The sequence below is a fragment of the Bos indicus genome, chromosome 9 (assembly GCF_029378745.1).
Source record: "Bos indicus isolate NIAB-ARS_2022 breed Sahiwal x Tharparkar chromosome 9, NIAB-ARS_B.indTharparkar_mat_pri_1.0, whole genome shotgun sequence".
Classification (NCBI taxonomy): Eukaryota; Metazoa; Chordata; class Mammalia; order Artiodactyla; family Bovidae; genus Bos; species Bos indicus.
In genome coordinates, this window is record NC_091768.1 from 87,281,584 (window position 1) to 87,307,367 (window position 25,784).

The 25,784-nt window shown below is 48.9% G+C and overlaps 1 protein-coding gene and 1 pseudogene across 3 annotated transcripts; both read right to left on the reverse strand.

Moving 5' to 3' along the window:
* Positions 1-1,696: 1,696 nt before the first annotated feature.
* LOC139184852 (UL16-binding protein 1-like) lies at positions 1,697-4,665 on the reverse strand (annotated as a pseudogene).
* A 3,962-nt stretch (positions 4,666-8,627) lies between these two features.
* LOC139184969 (UL16-binding protein 2-like) lies at positions 8,628-20,352 on the reverse strand. 3 transcript variants are annotated; one of them, XM_070796363.1, is made up of 5 exons: positions 19,556-19,898; positions 19,322-19,433; positions 15,409-16,181; positions 14,343-14,475; positions 8,628-9,285 (listed from the first exon to the last, which is right to left on the reverse strand). In XM_070796363.1, exons 1-3 carry the CDS (start codon positions 19,649-19,651, stop codon positions 15,910-15,912), a joined length of 480 nt encoding a protein of 159 aa, XP_070652464.1. In that variant the 5' UTR covers positions 19,652-19,898; the 3' UTR covers positions 8,628-9,285; positions 14,343-14,475; positions 15,409-15,909. The 3 variants fall into 3 exon arrangements, 2 of the variants coding, with proteins under 2 accessions (XP_070652464.1, XP_070652463.1); XM_070796362.1 differs by having other exon boundaries at positions 8,628-9,301; XR_011568529.1 differs by lacking the exons at positions 19,322-19,433; positions 19,556-19,898 and adding an exon at positions 19,938-20,352 and having other exon boundaries at positions 8,628-9,301.
* Between the last annotated feature and the right edge of the window lie 5,432 nt (positions 20,353-25,784).

A 25,784-nucleotide genomic window follows, 5' to 3' on the forward strand; every position in this document is an offset into this window, starting at 1 on the left:
CTGTCTCAGTTCTACAAACTGGGCAAAGTATCCAGACAAGCTGTTGGGATGGCTGTTTTCAGCGTCCTGATCATCCAACTTGTGTTCTACTTTCTTTTCGTTTCTTGGGTTTTTTGTTTTTTGGTCTGCTGCCTGGCATTGGGGATCTTAGTTCCCTGACCAGTGATCAACCCGGGCACCTGGCAGCGAAAGCCCAGAGTCCTAACCAGTGGAGCCCCAGGGCCTTCCTTGGTCTCATTCCTTTCAGTCGTGCAGTTTGTATCTAGGTTGGCTGCCCATCCAGGGTGTTTGCCTCTAGGATTTCCCTGTGCTGGGAACCATCATCATACTCTGCAGTCAGGACCTGGCAGCCATCCCATCTCTCTACTCATATCAACCATTGCGCTTGCTTTGTTCCTGACACGGTGCATCCCCACCTGGGATCTGCATATGTTCAATCCCTGTTTCTGCTGGAAGCCCACTGGAGACACCATCTCCAAGCAGCATCCTGACCTTCAGCAAAAGCCCTCCTGTGTTACCGACCAGTGCTCTTGGACTCGATCAATAGAAGTTGGTAAAAGGCCAGACACAAATTCAGGGGGAAAGAAGCTTTATTGGGACTCATGAGGGAGCAAAAACAAGTAACATGTTCCCTTGCTGACTCCAGAGGGTGGGGGAGCCGGTCCCGCATATGAGTTGAGGGTGGGGGCGGGTCCTGGGTTCAGGCCAGAGAGGTGACCTGGGTGGTTTGTTCCCCCTTGGTGGTGCTGTGTGCAGGGATCATGACCAGTACCCTGCTTTTGCTCCTGGCTGCTCTGAAATCCCCTTGGGTTTTTGGTCTTTTTGTATCTTGTTTTGATTATTTGCCCCAACTGCACATGCATGCAATTATTTTCAGCCCTTTATAATTTCTTCATATTTTGATGCTTGATGTGACTTTTGTCCAGGTACATTCACTGCAGCAAACTGTCCCAGCCTGTCTCATTCCCCACTGAGGGGTTCTACACACTTATTCTTAAGGGTTAAGGGGCTGAAGCTTTCTTCTATCAAAACTTCTCCCTGCTGGACAGGGACCACTGAACTGAGCCTCCCCTCAAGGTATAGAAGTTTTTCACAAAGACCTACTGCTGCTGCTCCAGGAGCACAGGCCTGACCTCAGCCCTTCCCACAGTCTCTGCTGTGGGGCTCCTGCCTTGCCTGCTTGACCCAAGCTACTTCCTATGAGAACAGGCCTTTGGAGGTGGGTCTGCAAAGGCCTTCCTGCCCCTTCCTCCTGGGATGAGAGCCCGGCCCCTCTCATCTTGGCCCCTGGGTGGGTCCCCTCCCCGCTGACACATCATGTGGAGCCCCCATGCTGCTCTCAGCCCCCGTGAGTCCTGCCCTCGCCCTGAGTGCCTGCTGTTCTCACACCACCTACCAGGGGCCCTGCCAGCCAGCAGTCTGTGCTCAGTCAGGGGACTTGGCTGAACCCTTTAAGCATCAATAGGCCCTCAGCCTAGTGAGGGCCCCTCCCTTTTCACAATGTCACCTGACAGCGGGGACCTCTCAGAACTCAGGGCTGAGCTTGTTGAGTTCTGCTCTCAGGTGATATGGGGTCTTATCCCCCTGCTCATTTCCAGGATGAGGAGGTTCAGTGAGGGGCAGGGGTTGGCTGGGATTCACCTTCCTCGTCCTCACGCCAGGCCCTGTGCCCCTGCCTTCCCTCTGAATTCTGCCCTCAGTACCTGTTTCTGGAACTCAGCCCAGAATCCGGGCTGATGAAACCAGTTGTGATGAAATGCATGAGGACCACAGAGAGGATCAAGGTGATGGACTTGATGGCTATGGTTGTCGACTGGACTGTGAGGGGAGCTTCAGTTAGTGATACTGCAAGGAAAATAAGAGTGAAGCCCTTCTACATACCCTAAACTGAGCAGATGCCTCCTCAACCCCCCTTACTCAGGTAGCCTACTATAGAGTCTGGGTTTTTTTTTTTTAATTGGAGGATAATTTCTTTACAATGCTATGTTGGTTTCTGTTATAGGACAAAGCAAATGAGCCATAATTATATATATACCCACTCCATCCTGAGCCTCCTTCCCTGCCCCCATCCCAACCCTCTAGGCCATCACATAGTGCCAGGCTGGGCTCCTTGCGTTATATAGCAGGTTCTCACCGGTTAGCTATTTTCCACATGATAGTGCGTATATAGGGGCTTCCCTGATAGCTCAGTTGGTAAAGAGTCTGCTTGCAATGCAGAACCCTGGTTCAATTCCTGGGCTAGGAAGATCCGCTGGAGAAGGGATAAGCTACCCACTCCAGTATTCTTGGGTTTCCCCGGTGGTTCAGCTGGTAAAGAATCCGTCTGCAATGTGGCAGACCTGGGTTTGATCCCTGGGTTGCAAAGATACCCTGGAGAAGGAAAAGGCTTCCCACTCCAGTATTCTGCCCTGGAGAATCCCATACAGTCCATGAGGTTGCAAAGAGTCAGACATGACTGAGCAACTTTCACTTCCAGTGTGCATATACGTCACTGCTACCGTCTCAGTTCCTCCACCCTGCCCTTCCCCTGCTCTGTTCACAAGTCTGTCTCTGTGTCACGCAGTCATTTCAACCAACCATATGGCAGCCCCTGTGACAGGTCCTGAGGTGAGATGGAGGAAAGGAGGCGCCCCATCTCCACAGAGCTCAGACAGTGGATGGGCGAGCAAGGGTCCCCAGGCAGCCCCTCAGTCCTGTGTGACATCAGATGAGGCGACATGAGGATGGGAACCGATTAAGTCCTCTCAGGAGCTGATGTTTGAGGTGGTATTGACAGATTTCCAGAACTAGAATAGCCGATATTTTTAAAGAGTTTGTAGAGAGAGGGTCAGTAAAAAGGAAATCTCTAGAATCGGAGTGGTGCCCTCATGTTAGGGGTGAGCAAGAATCCATGTACAATGGTTCAAAGGCCGGTGCTGTGAGGGAGATGTCAGGAGGCAGAAGAGGAAAGAGGATCACAGAGCATCCCCAGGGCCATTGTTCTCCCAGGAACTGTTCAGCTTGAATAGATCACTTTCACACACACACACACACACACACACACACACACACACACAGAGGGGTGGGTCCATGTCCCTTTGAGTGGACTACCACTTCTCCTCATCTCACTTACCCGTGGTCTTCAACATTTCCTCCTAGCGCACCAAGAAATTCTGAAGCCAGACCCGACAGTCTCCCATGGAGACCTTCTTGAAGAAGTTGGTCACAGCTCTGTCCTTCTCCCACTTCTCTCTCATCTGTTTCCGTCCAGAATGAACGACTATCCAGTGTCCATTCTCTGAATCAAAGAGGACATTTGTCCATTGAAAGCAAACTGCCAGTATCCACTGGTGTGTCCATCCTCTTCACACCAACACGTTATCTTGCCCTGTAGGGTGAGAGGGGCTGCCTCCACTGTGGGAAAGAAATAGCTCAGCTTCTGGGCTTGACAGAGTCTTTGCCCCACTTGGGTCCACTTCCCCTGGGCCCACCTAATCTGGCTCTGGTCTCTCCTCCTAGTCCTGGTCCTTCCACTGGACTACTAAGGAAGGACAATATTCTTTATTTTTTACCTGAAAACAATGAATGTAGCTAAGCCCTCAATCTGGCCCTCCTGCCCTTGGACTTTCTTTTTCCATTTATTTTTTACTTGAAGGATAATTGCTTTAGAATATTGTGTGGTTTCTGCCATGCATCAGCATGAATCAGCCATAGGTGTACATATGTCTCCTCCCTCTTGAACCTCCCTCCCACTTCCCTCTCATCCTACCCCTCTAGGTTGTTATAGAGCCTTGGTTTGAGTTCCCTGAGTCATACAGCAAATTCCCATTGGTCATATATTTTACACATGGTAGTGTTTCCCTGTTACTCTCTCCATTTGTCCCGCTCTTCTCCTTCCTTCTCTCACCCCACCATGTCCATAAGTCTGTTCTCTACGTCAAAGTCTCCATGCTGTCCTGCAAATAGAGTCATAATAATTTCTGTATATATGGGTTAATATATGGTATTTGTTTTTCTCTTTCTGACTTACTTCACTCTGTATAATAGGCTCCAGGTTCATCCACCTCATTAGAACTGACTGAAATACATTCCTTTTTATGGCTGAGTAATATTCCACTGGATAGATGTACCAAAGCTTCTTTATCCATTCATCTGTTGATGGATATCTAGGTTGTTTCCATGTCTTAGCTATTGTAAATAGTGCTACAATGAATATTGGGATACATGTGTCTTTTTCTCTTTTGGTTTCCTGAGGGTATATGCCTAGTAGTGGGATTGCTGGATCATATGGTAGTTTTGTTTCTAGATTTTAAAGGAATCTCCATACTGTCTTCCATAGTGGTTGTATCAATTTACATTCCCACCGACCTAACTCACCCAGGACCCTGTGTTTCTCCATGTAATGTCAGGCAGTTGCTCCTTGAGCAACTCCCTGATGCCCAATGTCTCTGCTTCTGTTTTCCAGACCTCTGTAGTTTTCACTTCCTCTCCCAGTGGGCTGATGTACTCGATCTTAGACCCACCACAATCATAGGAGAGAAAAGCCTTTCCATCCACCTGGCCTTGAACCACACACCATGGTTGCCTAGGTCTGGTCTGAGGATCAATGGTGAAATGATACGAAAGAGAGTGAGCATCTATGAAGGCAAAACACAGCAAGGGTGGGGTCGGGAAAAAGAGATCCATAGCCCTCCCAGCACCCCTCCACCCCTAGTTATGTGAGAGCAGAATAAAGCTGCAGGTCTGGGCTCTCTAAGCAAGGACCTCTCTGCCTGGCACCACCCTCAGCAGTTACAGGCTGAGGAAGAGGATGAAGCCTCTGTCAGGCAAGAAGCCATGCAACATTATGTCCACTCTGTTCACAAGGCCAACACCTAGCATTAGCCAACATATTTTTCTCCAGAGCTGTGCCAGGCCAGTTCAGAAGGAAAGCCCTAAACCTAGAGGACTGGCAGAATCTAGCCCAGTGTCCTGAGGGGAAATGGGGAGCATGGGAAGGCCGCTTGTGAGGAAGAGGGGTCAGGTGTGTGGTCACTATTGCACTCATCTCACACGCTAGCAAAGTAATGCTCAAAATTCTCCAAGCCAGGCTTCAACAGTATGTGAACTGTGAACTTCCAGATGTTCAAGCTGGGTTTAGAAAAGCCAGAGGAACCAGAGATCAAATTGCCAACATCTGTTGGATCATCAAAAAAGCAACAGAGTTCCAGAAAAACATCTATTTCTGCTTTATTAACTTCTGCTTATTAACTTAGGCTTTATTATTTACTTCTGCTTATTTATTTTTATGCCAAAGCCTTTGACTGTGTGGATCAGAACAAACTGATTCTTCAAGAGATGGGAATATCAGACCATCTGACCTGCCTCCTGAGAAATCTATATGCAAGTCAAGAAGCAACAGTTAGAACTGGACATGGAACAACAGACTGTTTCCAATAGGAAAAGGAGTATGTCAACGCTGTATATTGTCACCCTGCTTATTTAACTTATATGCAGAGTACATCATGGAAATGCCAGGCTGGATGAAGCACAAACTGGAATCAAGATTGCCGGGAGAAATATCAATAACCTCAGATATGCAGATGACACCACCCTTATGGCAGAAAGTGAAAAACTAAAGAGCCTCTTGATGAAAGTGAAAGAGGAGAGTGAAAAAGTTGGCTTAAGATTCAACATTCAGAAAACTAAGATCATGGCATCTGGTCTTATCACTTCATGGCAAATAGATGGGGAAACAATGGAAACAGGGACAGACTTTATTTTTGGGGGCTCCAAAATCACTGTGGATGGTGACCGCAGCTATGAAATTAAAACACACTTGCTCCTTGGAAGAAAAGCTATGACCAATCCAGACACCATATTAAAAAGCAGAGACATTACTTTGCCAACAAAGGTCCGTCTAGTCAAAGCTGTGGTTTTTCCAGTAGTCATGTATGGATGTGAGAGTTGGACTATAAAGAAAGCTGAGTGCCAAAGAATTGATGCTTTTGAACTGAGATGTTGGAGATGACTCTTGAGAGTCCCTTGGACTGCAAGGAGATCCAGTTAGTCCATCCTAAAGGAAATCAATCCTAAATATTCATTGCAAGAACTGATGCTGAAACTGAAACTCCAGTCCTTTGGCCACCTGATGCGAAGAGCTGATTCATTGGAAAAGACCCTGATGCTGGGAAAGATTGAAGGCGGGAGGAGAAGGGGACAACAGAGTATGATATGGCTGTATGGCATCATCGACTCGATGGACATGAGTTTGAGTAAGCTCCGAGAGTTGATGATGGACAGGAAGGCCTTGTGTGCTGCAGTCCATGGGGCCACATAGAGTCAGGAACGACTGAAAGACTGAACTGAACTGATACTTGGCTATATCTTATGAAAGTTGTTAGCTTAAATTCTTACTTGTGACTTTACTAATACGGTTGCATGAAGGGGAACCCCTTCCAGGGCCCAAGAGTGGGCTCCTGTGTAACACTTAGAAATGAGTTGTCCGAGGAGACATATGTGCTGGCAAAGAAAGATACTGTATTGAGAAGGGGCACCCAGGCAGAGATCAGTAGGGTAAGGGAACTTAGGAGAACAGCTCTGTGATGTGGCTTACAGTCCTGCATTTTATGAAGTGGGATTAGTTTCCAGCTTTTCTTTGGCCAATCATTCTGAATTAGGGGCGCAGGCATTGCTCAGCCAAGATGGATGCCAGCAAGCAGGATTCTGGGAAGTGGTAGGACACATGGTGTCTCTTTTTGACTTTTCCCAAATGCTTCCAGTTGGTGGCTGCTTATTAGTTTCTTCTTCCTTATTAAGACTTCCTGTTGTAAAATAACTCATGCAGATAGTTACTATGGTGCCTGGCCAGGGTGGGCGGTTTCAGTCACTATGCTTTCCCTAACAAAAGGGCAGAAAAGTGTCCAGTCCGCCATGCTCCGTGGGAAAGACTAAGTGGAAAGGATGGATGAGAAGCATCTCCAACAGTTCAAGGATGACTTTTGCTGAAGGTCAGGAAAGGCGGTAATAGATGGTGTGCCCAGTGGGTTTCCAGCAGGAACAGGGAGGGAGAAGGTGGAAAGCGCAGATGCCAGGTGGGGTTCCTGTATGTCAGGAGCAAAGTTGGTGCAATAGTCAATCAGACTAGAGAGTCCCAGTGCACCCAGGGCCTGACTGCAGAGAGTACAATGCTGGTCAGTAGCAGAGGTCGATCCTAGAGGCAAATAGATAGGCAGCCAACTGGGATACAAACTGCATGACTGAAAGAAACAAAACAAAGGGAGACAAAACACAAGGCGGAATGATCATGAGGCTGAAAGCAGCCATCCCCAGAAGAAGTCTAGATCCTCTGCCAAGTTTCCAGAACTGAGTCGGGTCTGATACTCAGAATCCATTACTGCAGAGAGTGAGAGAGATGCCAGGTCCCAGCAAGGAGGGCCCTTTCATCACCATGGCAAGTGCAAAAGTCCTGCTGGCCTTCCCCATCCTTGAAAGCCACCTGGTCATTGACCTGGGTAAGTGTACACCGGGAAGCAAGATACCCCCACATTCATATGGACCTACTGTGGGACTCACATCATGTCCGTGGATCTGAAGCTTCAGGACCCCCTGTCATTGAAGCGATACATAAGGTACTGGGTGATGAATAGACATCTGTCCCAGGTCCTGCTCACAGAAGTGTCACTCGTCCACAGACCCACACAGTACTCATGTCACACGCATTGTATTTGTAACATGAGTGCACAATCTTTGCAGTTAGTAAGTGATCACGGAGTGAGGTCTACCATAGTAGTGATTTCCACTTTCACACTTCTAACCTGACTCCTCACCCCCCAGTTGTATCTATAAACAATATCATATCCTGGAGGAAATGACAGAGATGAGTACCAACCTACAACCTCTCTACAGCTGCAGAGGTGTCATCCCTATGCTGTCTCCATTTAATTACCAGTGTGGCCATAGATTTTCTGTAATGGCACATCTGAAATATTTCAGGCTTTGGAGATCATAGGCCTCTGCTGCAACTGTTCTCCTTGCACAAAAGCAGTTACAGATGATTGGTGAATAATGAGCATGGCAGACCTGCTTCTTGGGCAGATGACCCAGCAGAAACTGTGACATTAGAGGTGTCTGTGGTCTGAAAGGTGCTATGTGCAGTATATGGCATTACTACTTGGCTGCTCACAACACAGACTCCTTGTGTCTTGAAGCAAGGCCATCCAACGTGCAGTGGGAAAGCCATACCATTTAAAAGTGGCTCCTGGTATGGTCCTGTGGTCTGACAGAGATGAAGCCTCTGGCCACGGAATGTCAGAGCTGCGCATCATGACCTGAGTTCACCAACCGCTAATCATTAGTTCAGATAGGCCAGCTCTCATAGCATAGAAGTGATTATCTGGTTTGGCATAACCAGGGCCACAGGGAAAATAAGACGTGCTAGCAAGTGGCCTAGATGTGATACCAGAATTGTGGCATGGCCACTACCCTCTACTTACACCTGTGGCTTCATGCAGTATCCCCTGTGACTCCTTGGACCAAGGAAGTCAGTCTACAGAGAAGGAGGGGGAACATTAGCCTTTAACTACCAGATCCACACTCCTATCACATTCACAACACCTAGAAGGTACAGGGCAAGTTTCTGGTTCATAAACACACAACTGAGGAACCCCTTGTTTAATTCCCTTTATTGCTGTTCAATCACTCAGTCATGTCTGACTCTTTCCAACCTCATGGACTACAGCACGCCAGGCATCCCTGTCCTTCACCAACCCCCAGAGTTTGCTCAAACTCATGTCCATTGAGTCGGTGATGCCATCCAACTATCTCATCCTCTGTTGTCCTCTTCTCTTCCTGCCTTCAATCTTTCCCAGCATCAGGGTCTTTTCCAGTGTGTCAGCTCTTCGCCCTTCCATGGGATTCTCCAAGCAAGATACTGGAGTGTGTTGCCTTTTTCTTCTCCAGGGGACATATTCTGCATATAAGTTAAATAATCGGGGTGACAATATACAGCGCTGGCGTACCCCTTTCCCAATTTGGAGCCAGTCTGTTGTTCCATGTCCAGTTCTAACTGTTGCTTCCTGACCTGCATATAGGTTTCTCAAGAGGCAGGTCAGGTGGCCTGGTATTCCCATCTCTTTCAGAATTTTCCACAGTTCATTGTGATCCACACAGTCAAAGGCTTTAGAATAGTCAATGAAGCAGAAGTAGATATTTTTCTGGAATTCTCTTGCTTTTTCTATGATCCCGTGGATGTTGGCAATTTGATTTCTTGTTCCTCTGCATTTTCAAAATCCAGCTTGAACATCTTGGTTCAAGTACTGCTGAAGCCTGTGGAGACAGCAGCCTGTAATATTAATATTCATTAATTAAGACAAGAGTTGGAGAACTTTTTCTAAAGAAGACAGTAAATCTGTTTGTCTCTTCAGACAAACCAGATAGATTTTGTATCTGCATTTGTGTCCACTTAGAGACCTCCACATTTGTGAGACAACAGCAGCCAGAGAGAACATGAAAACCAACTGGGTTTCCCAGTGCAGGAGACACAGGAGATGTGGGTTCAGTCCATGGGTTCCCTGGAGGAGGAAATGGCAACTGTAGGGTAAGGGAGTTAGAGAAGGCAAGGTTCAGAAAAAGAATGAGACTGGCACTTTACAGGAACAGATCACCTTTAAAGAGGCGAGAAGGGGCAGCAGTCAGATTAGTGAGCTGCTGCACTAACCCAAGAAAAGAGTAAGTTTATATAGACATATAGGTGGAAGTCTACTGTCTTAAGGGGGCCTATTCTTCTTCAAGGTTGTTTGGAGTAGTTCTTGGGAGTAATCAACCTTAATGTTCATTTTTTTTCTTCAGGTGAAAGAGTTCTTTGTTTTGCATAGAATAGTGGGGAGGACCCGGAGGGGAATTTTAACTCCTGGTTATTTTGAGCCAAGAAACTTTCCTTCAGCAGCCCACTCCACAATTCTTGTTGGGATACTCCCATGGGCAGAGAAGCCTGGCAGAGGAGCCTGGTAGAGTACAGTCCTTGGGGTCAAAATGAATCAGACACATCAAACAACTAAGCATGACTAGGATTTAACCCCAGGACTGGTTGATCCATCCCCTAGGGAATTATCTACTGAATAACCATAAGGGGTTTGACTTAGGTCACACCTGAATGACCTATTGTGTGGATAACAACAAACTGTGGAAAATTCTTAAAGAAATGGGAATATCAGACCACCTTAGCTGTCTCCTGAGAAACCTGTAGGCAGGTCAAGAAGCAACAGTTAGAACCGTACATGGAACAATGGACTGGTTCCAAATTGGGAAAGGAGTAATGTATATTGTCTGCATATTGTCACCCTGCTTATTTAACTTATACGCAGAGTACATCATGCGAAATGCTGGGCGGGATGAAGCACAAGCTGGAATCAAGATTGTTGGGAGAAATATCAATAACCTTAGATATGCAGGTGACACCACCCTTATAGCAGAAAGCAAAGAGGAGCTAAAGAGCTTCTTGATGAAAGTGAAAGAGAAGCATGAAAAAGCTGGCTTAAAACTCAACATTCAAAAAATGAAGATCATGGCATCCAGTCCCATCACTTCATGGCAAAGAGATGGGGAAGCAATGGAAACAGTGACAGACTTCATTTTCTTGGGCTCCAAAATCACTGCAGATGGTGACTGCAGCCATGAAATTAAAATACGCCTGGTTCTTGGAAGAAGAGCTATGACCAACCCAGACACCATATTAAAAAGCAGAGATATTACTTTGCCAACAAAAGTCCATCTGGTCAAAGCTATGGTTTTTCCAATAGTCATGTATGGATGTGACAGTTGGACCATAAGGAAAGCCGAATGCCAAAGAATTGATGCTTTTGAACTGTGGTGTTGGAGAAGACTCTGTAGAATCCCTTGGATAGCAAGGAGATCAAACCAGTCCATCCTAAAGGAAATCAACCCTGAATATGTATTGGAAGGGCTGATGCTGAAGCTCCAGTAATCTGAACACCTGATGTGAAGAACAGGACTGAGCGAGTGAACTGAACTGTTTCCACAGTCTGTAGACATGAATGTGAGACCAGAGGGCAGAAGTGGGTGTGCCCATCCTCACCCTCATGCCCCGAGTCATGCTTTGGGAGACTGGGCTCCTGTCTTTCCTGGAGGCCAGGTTGGGAGGCTTTTGCTGGGGCGAGTCCTCAAGCAAGATGATAAGATGTCAGGTGATAGAGGGCATGTTTAGGATCTGTACATAGATGAGAAAGTTGGAGGCCCTGGGCTTCTTGGGATGCACAGAGATGAGTAATAAATGGTGCTGTAACCAAGCAGGACCCTGAGGAAGGAGCCTTCTAGGAACAGATTCCACCCATTCCCTGGACTCCTTCCCCCTGCACCTCCTCCCCAATCATCACAACATGACCGAGTCCCCCCAGCCCTCCCCTCCACCCCAGTGGGTTTGGTCCTTCAGGACGGCCACCTGTTGCCCCCCCCACCCCACCCCGCTCCAGTGGCTACAAATTCTGGATGGGTGGGCTGGGGGAGGGGGGCTGCAGGAGCATTTTCTGCCACTGCCCTGGCTCCCACATCTCTCTGCCTCACCTCCCTTCCAGCTGGGATTACTTTTTCACCCAAATCATCTCTTTTCCTGCCAGGAGGAAAGGAGCCTGCAGAGGTTTAAGAGGAGGGAGGGTGGCACCCCACTGGGAAAGTTTCCAGGATGCCCAGGACACCCCCACTGCTCTCCTGGGTTCACCCTGAACTCACAGCCTCGGGGGCCATGCAGAACCAGAGAGGAGCAGCACCAGGAAACCAAGACCAACCTTGGAACAGTGGTCCAAGACATACCACCTGGAGCCTGGAGACGACCCAACTCAGCGGACTGAGACCCTGCTTGGATGAGAAGGAATGAGAGGAAAAGAGATTTTCCAGTTCCTGCAGCAAAATGGGGAAGTGGGCATGGGGCCTCCTTCTCTGGTCATACCACTCCTCACATCATCCATGCCCCAACAGCTGCCCATTCCTGCAGTTTCCAATCATTCCAAACCTGTCTCCTGCCCCTCTTCCTTTTTTTCACCACATGGTTCTTCTGATACCTCAGCTTTCCTCCTCTCCATTCTCAGTTTTAGTCATTCTGAAACTGAGTCATTTTCAGCTCCGAAATCCCTGTGGATAGTGAGTGCATCCATGAAATTAAAAGACACTTGCTCCTGGGAAGGAAAGTGAAGAGAAACCTAGACAGCGTATGAAATGCAGAGACATCACTTTGCCAACAAATGTCTGTCTAGTCAAAACAATGATTTTTCCAGTAGTCATGTATGGATGTGAAAGTTGGACCATAAAGGAGGCTGAGGGCCGAAGAATTGATGGTTTTGAACTTCAGTGCTGAAAAGACTCCTGAGAGTCCCTTGGACTACAAGGAGATCAAACCATTCAGTTCTAAAAGAAATCCATCCTGAAGAGTCATTGGAAGGACTGATGCTGAAGCTGAAACTCCAATACTTTGGCCACCTGATGCGAACAGCTGACTCATTGAAAAGACCCTGATGTTGGGAAAGATTGAAGGCAAAAGAAGAGAGCGGCACAGGGTGTGATGGTTAGATAGCATCACCACCTCAGTGAACAGAGTTTGACCAAACTCTGGGAGATAGTGAAATACAGAGGAGCCTAGTATCCTGCATTCTGTGGGGTCGCAGGAGTCAGACGTGACTGAACAACAACATGAAAGGGATAGAAGACAGCCACTACCTGCAGTGCCATCAACAGTACGTTCTCTAGTTGTTTCTGTTCCAGGGGAGCCCAGGACATTTTGTGGACCAATGTAATTGCTCTTTAGAAAAAGTTTGAGGACTCAGCTTGGAGTGTCTCTTTCCAAGTTTGGCAGGGAGACTGGAATCCAGAGCCGCCACTGTCGGCCACCTGGAGACGTCTTAAGGTTTTTTGTTCTCCAAATGACACTCGTAACCATAATGAAAGACTTTTTTTCCCCTTGGTGTTTGTCTCATTCGTTTTCTTTTGCACAACCTCCAACCAGTGTTTTAATATCTCAGAATTCTCATCTCAGGGCTCTCTGGTGATGAAGAGTGAAGCCAGAGACTGACAAGGCCTCCTAATTCTTGGTAAATAGGTAAACAGGTCCTTGTCTTTGGTCATTATTTCCATCCAAAGAGATTGTTAATGACCTAGAGAGGTCAAAGCCTGTGACAGAGGGCTCCATCTCTTTGTTATCATGGGGCTGCTGGCCTTTGCTGACTTCAGGAGTAACTGAGCCCTGAAGTAGGAGTGTGCTGAAACCTTAGCACAGGCAGTGCCCCATTTCATGTCTTCTCATTCAGTGAGGCTGGGATTCCTATTGACATATGTGGAAACTACACGTGCAGAAGTTTAAGAAAGAAACACAAAGCGATCAGATAATTTCATCATGACCACTGTTTTGGAAGTATGTTCTGTTGCTGACACCCATTAAAATCACCTGCTGGTTGATTTCACTCCCATCTGGGGTCTGCACTGTGTCCAGGTGCCAGGAGCATGCACGGGTGGGGGTGGCCAAGCCTGTCCAGAGAGCCCCGTCTTCCCCCACCTGGCTGTCCTGACCAGGACTCTAAGGCTGTCCTTCTGTCTTTCTCCTGCTCTCCCAGTCACTTACCTCTTCACCAGCCTCCTCCACTGAGGTTACCAGGTCCCCCGTGTTGCCTCTTCCCAGGAATTAAACCCAGGCCCCTGTCCTCCAGGTCTGTGCATGAGAACCTTTCCCTGACACACAGATCACCTGCTTAGGCTCAGGACTGAAGCGAGTAAAGAATCAATCTGCTCCCTTTACTCCTGTCCTGATCCTCCCTCATGGGGCAGGTCCAGGGAGGAGGGGCCTTGCTTCCTGACAGCTTTGAGGGGTTTCAGGGAAACCTCCTTCCTTCACTCCCCTCCAGCCTCAGAGCCAGCAGCACACACAGCTCTCAGGACCAGGGTCCCTGCCCCCCATCTCTTCCTGGTCCCCCCAGCTGGGCACCTCCACCCCAGCTCAGGCCCACCCATCCTGTCACCTCTGTTCAAGGCAAGGCCTCTCAGTGATGGAGGCTCTGGGTCCCCAGGAGGCTGGTGGCGTGCAGGCCACAGGCTGAGTCACAACTGCTGCTGCTCCTGGAGCACAGGCCTGGCCTCAGCCCTTCCCACAGTCTCTGCTGTGGGGCTCCTGCCTTGCCTGCTTGACCCAGGCCACTTCCTGTGAGAACGGGCCTTTGGAGTTGGGTCTGCAGTTCTTGCTCTCAGGTGATATGGAGTCTTATTCACCTGCTCATTTCCAGGATGAGGAGGTTCAGTGAGGGGCAGGGGTTGGGTGGGATTCACCTTCCCCGGCCTCACACCAGGCCCTGTGCCCATGCCTTCCCTCTGAATTCTGCCCTCAGTACCTGTTCCTGGAAAGGACTCAGCCCAGGAAGACAGTTATGATGAAACTGGTGAGGAGCACGGGGAGGATCCAGGTGATGTGCCTGATGGCTGGGGCTGAGGAGTTGACTCTGAGGGGAGCTTCAGCTGGTGATGCTGTAAGGAAAGTGAGAGTGAAGCCCTTGTCCCGACCTCTAAACTAAGCAGATGCCTTCTCAGCCCCCCGGACCCGGGTACCCTACTATGGAGTCATTAGTGCATAATTTCTTTACAATGTTGTGTTGGTTTCTGTTGTAGGACCATGCAAATCAGCCATAATTAGATACATATATCCCCTCCATCCTGAACCTTCTTTCCCGCTCCCATCCCACCCCTCTAGGTCATCACATAGCGCCAGCCTGGGCTCCCTGTGTTATATAGCGTTTTCCCACTGGTTAGCTATTTTCCACATCATAGTACGTATATACGTCACTGCTACCGTCTCATTTTGTCCTGCCCTGCCCTTCCCCTGCTCTGTTCACAAGTCTGTCTCTGTGTCATGCAGTCATTTGAACCAACCATATGGCAGCCCCTGTGACAGGTCCTGAGGTGAGATGGAGGAAGGGAGGCGCCCCATCTCCACAGAGCTCAGACAGTGAATGGGCGAGCAAGGGTCCCCACGCAGCCCCTCAGTCCTGCATGACGTCAGATGAGGCGACACGAGAATGGGAACAGATTAAGTCCTCTCAGGAGCTGATGTTTGAGGTGGTATTAACAGATTTCCAGAACTAGAATAGCCGATATTTTTAAAGAGTTTGTAGAGAGAGGGTCAGTAAGAAGGAAATCTCTAGAATCAGAGTGGTGCCCTCATGTTAGGGGTCAGCAAGAATCCATGTACAATGGTTCAAAGGCCTGTGATGTGAGGGACAGATGTCAGGAGGCGGAAGAGGAAAGAGGATCACAGAGCATCCCCAGGGCCATTGTTCTCCCAGGAACTGTTCAGCTTGAATAGATCACTTTCACACACACACACACACACACACACACACAGAGGGGTGGGTCCATGCCCCTTTGAGTGGACTACCACTTCTTTCTTCTAGTCTCACTTACCTGTGGTCTTCAACATTTCCTCCCAGCGCACCAAGAAATCCCGAAGCCAGGCCTGACAGTCTCCCATGGAGACCTTCTTGAAGAAGTTGCTCACAGCTCTGTCCTTCTCCCACTTCTCTCTCATCCGCCTCCCTCCAGAATGAACCTCTGTCCAGTGTCCATTCTCCAAATCAAAGAGGAGGCACATTTTCCACTGAAGCCGAACTGCCAGGATCCACTGATGTGTCCATCATCTTCACACCGACATGTCATCCTGCCCTGCAAGGTGAGAGGGTCTGCCTCCTGCGGTGGCAAAGTGCTCAGCCTCTGGGTTTGACAGATTCTTTGCCCTACCTGGGTCCACCTCCCCTGAGCCCAGCTAATCTGGCCCTGTTCCCTCCTCCAAGGCCTGCTCCTTCCACTGGACTACTAGGGAAGGAACAATATCCTCCATTTTATTCTTTACCCAAAAACAATGAACGAGTTTAAGCCCCCAGTCTGCTCCTTCTGCTCTTGGACTTTCTAACTCACTGTGACCGTGCGTTTCTCTGACGTAACATCAGGCAGTTGCTCCCTGAGCAAGTCCCCGATGTCTCTGAGTGTTTCAGTCTGTGTTTCCCAGGCCTTTGTCGTTTTCACCTCCTCCCCCAATGGGCTTGTGAATTGGATCTTAGCACGACCACAGTCATAGGAGAGAAAAACCTTTCCGTCCACCTGGCCTTGAACCACACACCATGGTTGTCCAGGTCTGGGCTGAGAATCGACGGTAAAGTTATAGCAAAGAGAGTGAGCATCTGTGAAGGCAAAAGGCAGGTGAGGGCAGGGTTGGCAGAAAAAGGCCCATAGGCCTCCTCCCCTCAGTTACGTGAGAGCAGAGTAAAGGAGCAGGGCTGGCCTGGCAAAGCAAGCATGGTCCCTCCTGCTCCATCCCTGACACTCAATAGAGCCAGTGCCCCTCCCTTCCTTGTGGAGAAGGAAAGGTCCCCTGCTGGGCAGAAACTGCACATCCTGGATATAGCCCCTTGCCCACCAGTCAGTACCCAGGGTTGACCAACACACAGCCTTGCTGGATTACATGCCAGACAGCTCTGCAGGAAAAGCCTAGATGGAAGAGGACTTTCAGAATTGAACCCAGTGTCCTGCCAGAGATGGAGAGCATGTGGGGGCTGCTTCTGAGGAGCATTTCATTTTTAGAACAGAGCCTCTTTTCAGAACACATCCCTGGAGAAGGAAGCCACGTTCCAGTGAGGAGTGCCCTTTCATCACCACAGTAAGCATGGAAGTCCTTTCCTTCTTTCCCAATGAGCCACATGACCATGGACTCAGGTAAGTGAACCTGAAGAAGCAGAAACTACTCCCAAATTCATGTTGGACCTGGCATGTTACTAGCATTATGCACAGGGACTGAAGTATCATCATGGCCTCCCTGTTTCTGAACTGAGGCTCGGGGCTCCAGGCGGTCAGTGGATAGCTGTGCCTGCTAAGAGTGCTTGTCCCTGGGTCCACAGATCCACACCACGCTCATTTCACATCGCCTGGATTTCTGACATGAATGGACAATCTTTGTAGTTAGTAAAGTAAAGTAATGCTCAAAATTCTCCAAGCCAGGCTTCAGCAATACGTGAACCGTGAACTTCCAGATGTTCAAGCTGGTTTTAGAAAAGGCAGAGGAACCAGAGATCAAATTGCCAACATCCGCTGCATCATCCTAAAAGCACGAGAGTTTCAGAAAAACATCTATTTCTGCTTTATTGACTATGCCAAAGCCTTTGACTGTGTGGATCACAATCAACTGTGGAAAATTCTGAAAGAGATGGAAATACCGGGCCACCTGACCTGCCTCTTGAGAAACCTGTATGCAGGTCAGGAAGCAACAGTTAGAACTGGACATGGAACAACAGACTGGTTCCAAATAGGAAAAGGAGTCTGTCAAGGCTGTATATTGTCACCCCGATTATTTAACTTATCTGCAGAGTACATCATCAGAAACAGTGAGCTGTTGGAAGCACAAGCTGGAATCAAGATTGCTGGAAGAAATATCAATAACCTCAGATATGCAGATGACACCACCCTTATGGCAGACAGTGAAGAGGAACTAAAAAGCCTCTTGATGAAAGTGAAAGAGGAGAGTGAAAAAGTTGGCTTAAAGCTCAACATTCAGAAAACGAAGATCATGGCATCTGGTCCCAATCACTTCATGGCAAATAGATGGAGAAACAGTGGAAACAGTGTCAGACTTTTAATTTTTGGGGGCTCCAAAATCACTGCAGATGGTGATTGCAGCTATGTAATTAAAAGAGGCTTACTCCTTGGAAGGAAAGTTATGGCCAGCCTAGACAGCATATTAAAGAGCAAAGACATTACTTTGTCAACAAAGGTCCATCTAGTCACTGCTATGATTTTTCCAGTGGTCATGTATGGATCTGAGCTGGACTACAAAGAAAGCTGAGCGCAGAGGTATTGATGCTTTTGAACTGTCATGTTCGAGAAGACTGTTGAGAGTCCCTTGGACTGCAAGGAGATCCAACCAGTCCATCCTAAAGGAGATCAGTCCTGGGTGTTCATTGGAAGGACTGATGTTGAAGCTGAAACTCTAATCCTTTGGCCACCTGACTCGAAGAGCTGACTCATTTGAAAAGACCCTGATGCTGGGAAAGCTTGAAGGCAGGAGGAGAAGGGGACGACAGAGGATGAGATGGTTGGATGGCATCACTGACTCAATGGATATGGGTTTGTGTGGACTCTGGGAGTTGGTGATGGACAGGGAGGCTTGGCGTGCTGCGGTTCATGGGGTCGCAAAGAGTCAGACACGACTGAGCGACTAAACTGATAAAAACTGATCTCCCTGGATATCTCAATATCCTTCACCTTAGCTTTCGTCTCCAAAAAGTGACACTTTTCAACTCCCACTCCTCTCTCCCAAGGGTACAATAACTGGAGATGGGAGCTGCACTGCTGGGTGTGTTGCCTCTCAGATGCTGAGTCATCTGCAACATGGCTTGGGACGTGTTGGGAACTACTGGGACAGGATCATAAATAGTTCTGCTAGTGATTCTGTACAAACTGAAGTTTTTACTTCAAATTTTTTGTGGCACATTTTTCGTCGTTTCAACGTTAAGACTGTAAAGCTTTTTGAAGACTACTGTCAAGTGGAGCTGCACTGGAAGATTAAAAGATTCTTATAACCTCAGAATCTACTTTGCCAGAACAAAAACTCAGTCCGAAACACAGACACAATGCGTGGCCACTGCCCCCGAGTAGAAACGATGAAGAGGGAATTCCCACGAAATTGTTTACTTGGAAACCTGCTTTATGTTCAAACTGACTCTGTAAGCCAAGTGAAGGGCAGGGAATTTGTCTCGCTGGGTATTAACAGGTTAAAGGATTAGTGTTAATCGCTCAGTCCTGTCTGACTCTGCGACCCCATGGACTGACTGTAGCCCTCCAGGCTCCTCTGTCTATGGGATTCTCCAGGCAAGAAGACTGGAGTAGGTTGCCATTCCCTTCTCCAGGGGATCCTCCCAACTCAGGAATCAAACCAGGCAGATTCTTTACCCAAATAAGATCATTTCTCACACAATGAAGTTATGCATCAAGACCGAAGAGCCAACACGCCCGGTTCTCGCTAAGGTAGAGGGTCGCGCTGACCTCCCTCCCCCAGCCCCTTCCCCCCACCATCTCCCCCGACCCCCGCAGCTGGTGGCAGGGCGCTGGGAGCTGGAGGGGCGGGGGGCGGGGGGCGGGGCCTCGCGTGGCTGGCGCGAGCGCAGCAGAGCCAGCAGGAGCAGCACCGGCGGCAGCGGCAGCCCGCAGGATGCGCGGCCCCGGGTAAGGCCGAGCAGATCCGTCCCGCTTGGGACCGCGCCTCCGCCGCCCAGGAGAAGCTGGGCCGCCGCGGGCCGTCGCCACCGCCGCCCGCGAGCCCTTCACAGACCCGAGCTTCGGCCGCCGCGCAGCTCATCTCGTCCTAGCACGTGGCAGCCAGCCGCGGCCGCCACTTCCGCGCTCTCAATCTCGGCCCTGCCTTCTCTGCAGCCCCGTCCGTTCTGCAGGTGAAATGTATTACCTGTAAAGAGCTCTGGTCTTACAAGGACAGAGAGCGGTACCGATCTGAAGGGTTTGTGTGAGCAGATGGGGTCGGGGGAGGGCGTGCTTTTGGAGGAGTTACCTGGGTCTCTTCTCCCGGGGACGGCCACCTGTCCCAAACACCCTGGCTCCAGGGCTCCCACTTCGCAAGGGCAGGCCGGGGTCTTGAGGGCAGCATTTCCTGCTGCTTTCTCGCCACCTTTTCTACCAACTTCACCTCCGAAACTCCCGGCACCAACCACTGTTTCACCAAAGTCACCTCTTTTTTGGCCCAGAGGGTGGGTAACCAGCCCGGGAAAGCCCCCCACCCCAGGAGCAAAGGGGCCAGGGGAAGGGACAGAGGAGGGCGGGGGTCACACAGCACAAAGTTTCCCTAATCCCCTCGTATACCCCCATCCCTTCCCGGGTTAAGTCATTCCCTCCACCCCTCCACCCACAACCGAGGAGTTCATCCCTGAACTCACCGCCTGGCGTCGCGCTGAACGGGTAAAACAGAAGTAGAAGCAGAAAGCAAAGACCGGGCTTGAAACCCCGGATCCAGGCCATTGTCACCTCATCCCAATTTCGCAGGAATGCTAGGTTGCCGGTTGGAAGTGGGGATTATCTGAGACCTAGCTGGCTCTGGCTGGTTTCTTTGTGCCTGCTCCTTTCCAGCGGCACGCCTCTGGGTCCCGCCCGCTGGGCTGGGCTGAACCAACTTGGCCAGGCTTGTCCTGAAAGACCGGCTGGTTCCTGATTGCCAGTTGCTGTGTCCCATCCCTTCCCTCTAGAATCATGGGCTCATAGCTAGAATCTTTGCAGTCAGATGGCATGGGGAAGCCTTACAAATAGCTGTGAAAAGAAGAGAAGCGAAAAGCAAAGGAGAAAAGGAAAGATATAAACATGTGAATGCAGAGTTCCAAAGAATAGCAAGGAGAGATAAGAAATCCTTCCTCGTCAATGAATGCAAAGAAATAGAGGAAAACAACAGAATGGGAAAGACTAGAGATCTCTTGAAGAAAATGAGAGATACCAAGGGAACATTTCATGCAAAGATGGGCTCGATAAAGGACAGAAACGGTATGGACCTAACAGAAGCAGAAGATATTAAAAAGAGGTGGCAAGAATACACAGAAGAACTGTACAAAAAAGATCTTCATGACCAAGATAATCACGATGGTGTAATCACTCACCTAAAGCCAGACATCCTGGAATGTGAAGTCAAGTGGGCTTTAGAAGGCATCACTACGAACAAAGCTAGTGGAGGTGATGGAATTCCAGTTGAGCTGTTTCAAACCCTGAAAGATGATGCTGTGAAAGTGCTACACTCACTATGCCAGCAAATTTGGAAAACTCAGCAGTGGCCACAGGACTGGAAAAGGTCAGTTTTCATTCCAATCCCAAAGAAAGGCAATGCCAAAGAATGCTCAAACTACCGCACAATTGCACTCATCTCACACGCTAGTAAAGTAATACTCAAAATTCTCCAAGCTAGGCTTCAGCAAGACATGAACTGTGAACTTCCAGATGTTCAAGCTGGTTTTAGAAAAGGCAGAGGAACCAGAGATCAAATTGCCAACATCCGCTGCATCATCTAAAAAGCAAGAGAGTTCCAGAAAAACATCTATTTCTGCTTTATTGACTATGCCAAAGCCTTTGACTGTGTGGATCACAATCATCTGTGGAAAATTCTTCAAGAGATGGGAATACCAGATCACCTGACCTGCCTCTTGAGAAACCTGTATGCAGGTCAGGAAGCAACAGTTAGAACTGGACATGGAACAACAGATTGGTTCCAAATAGGAAAAGGAGTCCGTCAAGGCTGTATATTGTCACCCTGCTTATTTAACTTATCTGCAGAGTACATCATCAGCAACCCTGGGCTGGAAGAAGCACAAGCTGGAATCAAGATTGCTGGAAGAAATATCAATAACCTCAAATATGCAGATGACACCACCCTTATGGCATAAAGTGAAGAGGAACTAAAGAACCTCTTGATGAAAGTGAAAGAGGAGAGTGAAAAAGTTGGCTTAAAGCTCAACATTCAGAAAACAAAGATCATGGCATCTGGTCCCATCACTTCATGGGAAATAGATGGGGAAACAGTGGAAACAGTGTCAGACTTTTTATTTTTGGGGCTCCAAAATCACTGCAGATGGTGATTGCAGCCATGAAATTAAAAGATGCTTACTCCTTGGAAGAAAAGTTATGACCAACCTAGATAACATATTGAAAAGCAGAGACATTACTTTGCCAACAAAGGTCTGTCTACTCAAGGCTATGGTTTTTCCAGTAGTCATGTATGGATGTGAGAGTTGGACTGTGAAGAAAGCTGAGCACCGAAGAATTGATGCTTTTGAACTGTGGTGTTGGAGAAGACTCTTGAGAGTCCCTTGGACTGCAAGGAGATCCAACCAGTCCATTCTAAAGGAGATCAGCCCTGGGTGTTCTTTGGAAGGAATGATACTAAAGCTGAAACTCCAGTACTTTGGCCACCTCATGCGAAGAGTTGACTCATTGGAAAAGACTCTGATGCTGGGAGGGATTGGGGGCAGGAGGAGAAGTGGACGACAGAGGATGAGATGGCTGGATGGCATCACCGACTCGATGGACGTGAGTCTGAGTGATCTCCGGGAGTTGGTGATGGACAGGGAGGCCTGGCGTGCTGCAATTCATGGGGTCGCAAAGAGTTGGACACGACTGAGCAACTGAACTGAATTGAACTGAACTGAGCATTCACTCATGGAGAAGGCAATGGCACCCCACTCCAGTACACTTGCCTGGAAAATCCCTTGGATGGAGGAGCCTGGTCGGCTGCAGTCCATGGGGTTGCGAAGAGTCGGACACGACTGAGCAACTTCACTTTCACTTTTCACTTTCATGCATTGGAGAAGGAAATGGCAACCCACTCCAGTGTTCTTGCCTGGAGAATCCCAGGGATGGTGGCTGCTGTCTATGCGGTCGCACAGAGTTGGACACGACTGAAGTGACTTAGCTTAGTAGCATTCACTCAAGATACCTCCACAGTGCAACAGAACCAGAATTTCTGATTTCAGAAGGCAGAATGGCCATCACATATCATAACACAGAACACAAACTATACACTTAGGCCCAGCCGCCCTAATTGGTTGCCCCTGTAAATGAAAGGCTGCAGTCTCTCAGAAAACCTCCTACAGAGACCCAGAACTCAGCTCCAAGTACTAACAGAGTAAACTGAAATAGCTCGGGTCTTGAAATGTTGCAAAGGGAGGAAAGGAGGCCAGGTTGAAAGAAGAGGGGAGGAGGGGGGACTAAAGGGGGCCTTGTGGACATTACCTGCCACCAGGCCTTGCAGGACTTTCCCCTGGACTTCCAGGCAGGGAGGACTGGAGCTCAGCCCTCCAGAAACCAGACAGCAGGCCAGAATTCGAGTTCTCTGCTCACTGGAGGTCATCAGGCTCCGACCCTCAGTTCAGGCTGAGGCCCTTCAACTAGACTCCTGCATTCGGGACCAGGATAGAAGAAAAAAGTACAAAAGGAGGGACTGAAAAGAAGAAAGGGGAAAAGGTCAATAAAGTCTCTTGTTTCTTACCCAGTTGGGGCAATAGCCAGTTGTCTGCATTAGGAGGAGAACAGGGACAAAAAGTCCCTGTTTCTACCACTGGGTCTGGTTGGTCAGCAGACGAGCTGGTCCCTGAGTACCTGAGTGGTCAATTGTATTGAAGAAATCCCACCAGAGTTGCCCTTTGTTGCAGGAAGGGGGAGCCCTTCCCAGGAACAAGAGTGGGCTCTTGTCTAACATTCGGAAGTGAATTGTCCGAGGAGACCCAGGCACTGACAACGCAACAGACTTCATTGGGAAGGGTTGCCCAGGTGGAGAGAAACAGCGTAAGGGAACCCAGGAGAACTGCTCTGCCACGTGGCTCATGGTCTCGGATTTTATGGTGATGGGGTTAATTTCCAGGCCTCTGGAAATTGTCTCTGGCTGGTCACCTTGCTTGATCCATATTTGGTCTTAGGATTCTTTCTGGAGGTGCAGGCATCTCTCAACCAAGAGATGGATTCCAGGGAGGATTCCGGCAAGCTGGTAGGACATATGGACTGTCGTATCCTCTCCCCTTTGGACCTTCCCCCAGTTCTTCTGGTTGATGGTATCTTGTAAGTTCTGCATTCCTCACCAGGACTTCCGGTTGTAAGACAATTCATGCAAGTGGTCAGTATCAGGCCTGGCCAGGGCCCGTGGTTTTGGTCAGCGGTTCCCGTAACAGAACCTTTGTGGAGGATTTTCCCCCCTCACATTTGTCTCATTCATTCAGTCTTTTGTGCTGCTTCCAACCAAGATTTCAACATCTCTGAATTCACGTCTTGGGGCTATCTATCTGGTGATGAAGAGTGAGCTCATCTGCTGTTGGGACTGACAAGCCCTCTTAATCCTTAGAAAGTGGGTCCTTGTCTTTGGACATTATTTTTCACTCCAGGAGACTGCCAGTGACATTAATATCTGTGACAGAGGGCTCCATCTCTGTTATCATGGGGGTCCTGGCCTTTGCTGGCTTCAGGGGTGACTGAGCCCTGAACTAGGAGGGGCATGCGGAGTCCTCAGCATGGGCAGTGCCCCATTTCATGTCTTGTCACTGAGTGAGGCTGGGTTTCCTATTTAAAGATGCAAGCAGAATTTTAAGGAAGTAGCAAGAACAATGCGGTTCTTGGAAGTATGCTCTGTTGCAGACACCCATTAAAATCACCTCCCAGTTGATTTCACTCCCATCTGGGGTCTGCAATGTGCCCGGGTGCAGGAGCATGCACGGGGTAGGGTTGGCCAGGGCTGTCCAGGTGTCAGGAGAGGTCCGTCTTCCCCCACCTGGCTGTCCTGACCAGGACTCTAATGCTGTCCTTCTGTCTTTCTCGTGCTCTCCCAGTCACTTGCCTCTTCACCAGCCTGCTCCACTGAGGCTACCAGGCCCCCCATGTTGCCTCTTTCCAGGGATTAAACCCAGGCCCTTGTCCCCCAGGCCTATGCATGAGTCTTCCCCTGACACATTGATCACCTGAACCCACCAAGCTGGTGCCTCACCCAAGCCTGCGTCCTGTCCTTCTCCCAGGGCCCCCTGTGTCTCTTGTCCCCAAACCATCCAGGCCCCCTCCTGAATAGAGACTTGAGTGAATAAGTGATGTGAAAGTAAAAGTCGCTCAGTCGTGTCCGACTCTTTGCGACCCCATGGATTATACAGTCCATGGAATTCTCCAGGCCAGAATACTGGAGGGGTAGCCTTTCCCTTCTCCAGGTGATGTTCCCAATCCAGGGATCGAACCCAGGTCTCCTACATTGCAGGCGGATTCTTTACTAGCTGAGCCACAGGGGAAGCCCAAGAATACTGGAAGAGTAATGCCTTTTCTTTATAATTGGTAATTTACAAACCTGCCGTCCCATGGCCCTGCCCCAGGGCAGAGACAGATCCTGTGTCCTGGTACAGGTTCTTCTGCCTCCCCACAGCTGCAGCACAGTAGAATTTATTGTCAATAGATGCCTTGCCATCAGTTGATGAATGTGTAGTGTAGGAGGGCTGTGACTCCTATTGTTTGGTGAGGAAAGGGCTCAGGTCTTAGGATTGGGCCCACGCAGCTCAAACACCTAATATGGGAAGCATAGGTTGTATATGCAGTCACTCCTGCTGTGACGGAAAATGAGGTGACTCATGAGGAAGGTAGTAGAGAGTGTTTCCAGAAGCTGGCATGTCAGGTGGTATGAAGGTATTCCAGAAATAGAACAAGTGAGACGAAAAAGAAGATTCTGGAAAGAGGGGATAAGAAGTAAATCTCTGCAATCAAAATGATTCCATAGTTGAATCTTTTCAATTAGTGAATAGTCCAAAGGCCTGTGATGTGAGGAAGAGATGTCAGGAGGTGGGAAGAGAAAGGGAGGATGACAGAGCATCCCCAGGGCAATTGTCCTCCCTGGACCAAGTCATGGCACATGGACCGTTTTCCCGAACACACACACACACACACACACACACACACACACACACACACACACACAGAGTGGGATAGGTCTATCTCATTTCGAGAGAACTACCACTCCATCCTGAGCATCTCAATTACCTATTGTCTTTGGCAATTTATCCCAGTGCACGAAAGCTTGCTCAAGCCAGCCCTTACAGTCTCCATTTGGGATTTTCATGAGGAACTCAGTCACAGCTCTCTGATTGTCCAATGTCTGCCTCCAAGATGAACCACTGTTCAGTTTCTGTTCTCTGAGTCAAAAAGTATTCTTTCTGTCCTTGAAAGCCAAACTGCCAGAATCTGCTGGAGCATCCATTGCTTTGCCCTGACACATCACCCTCCCTGCAGGG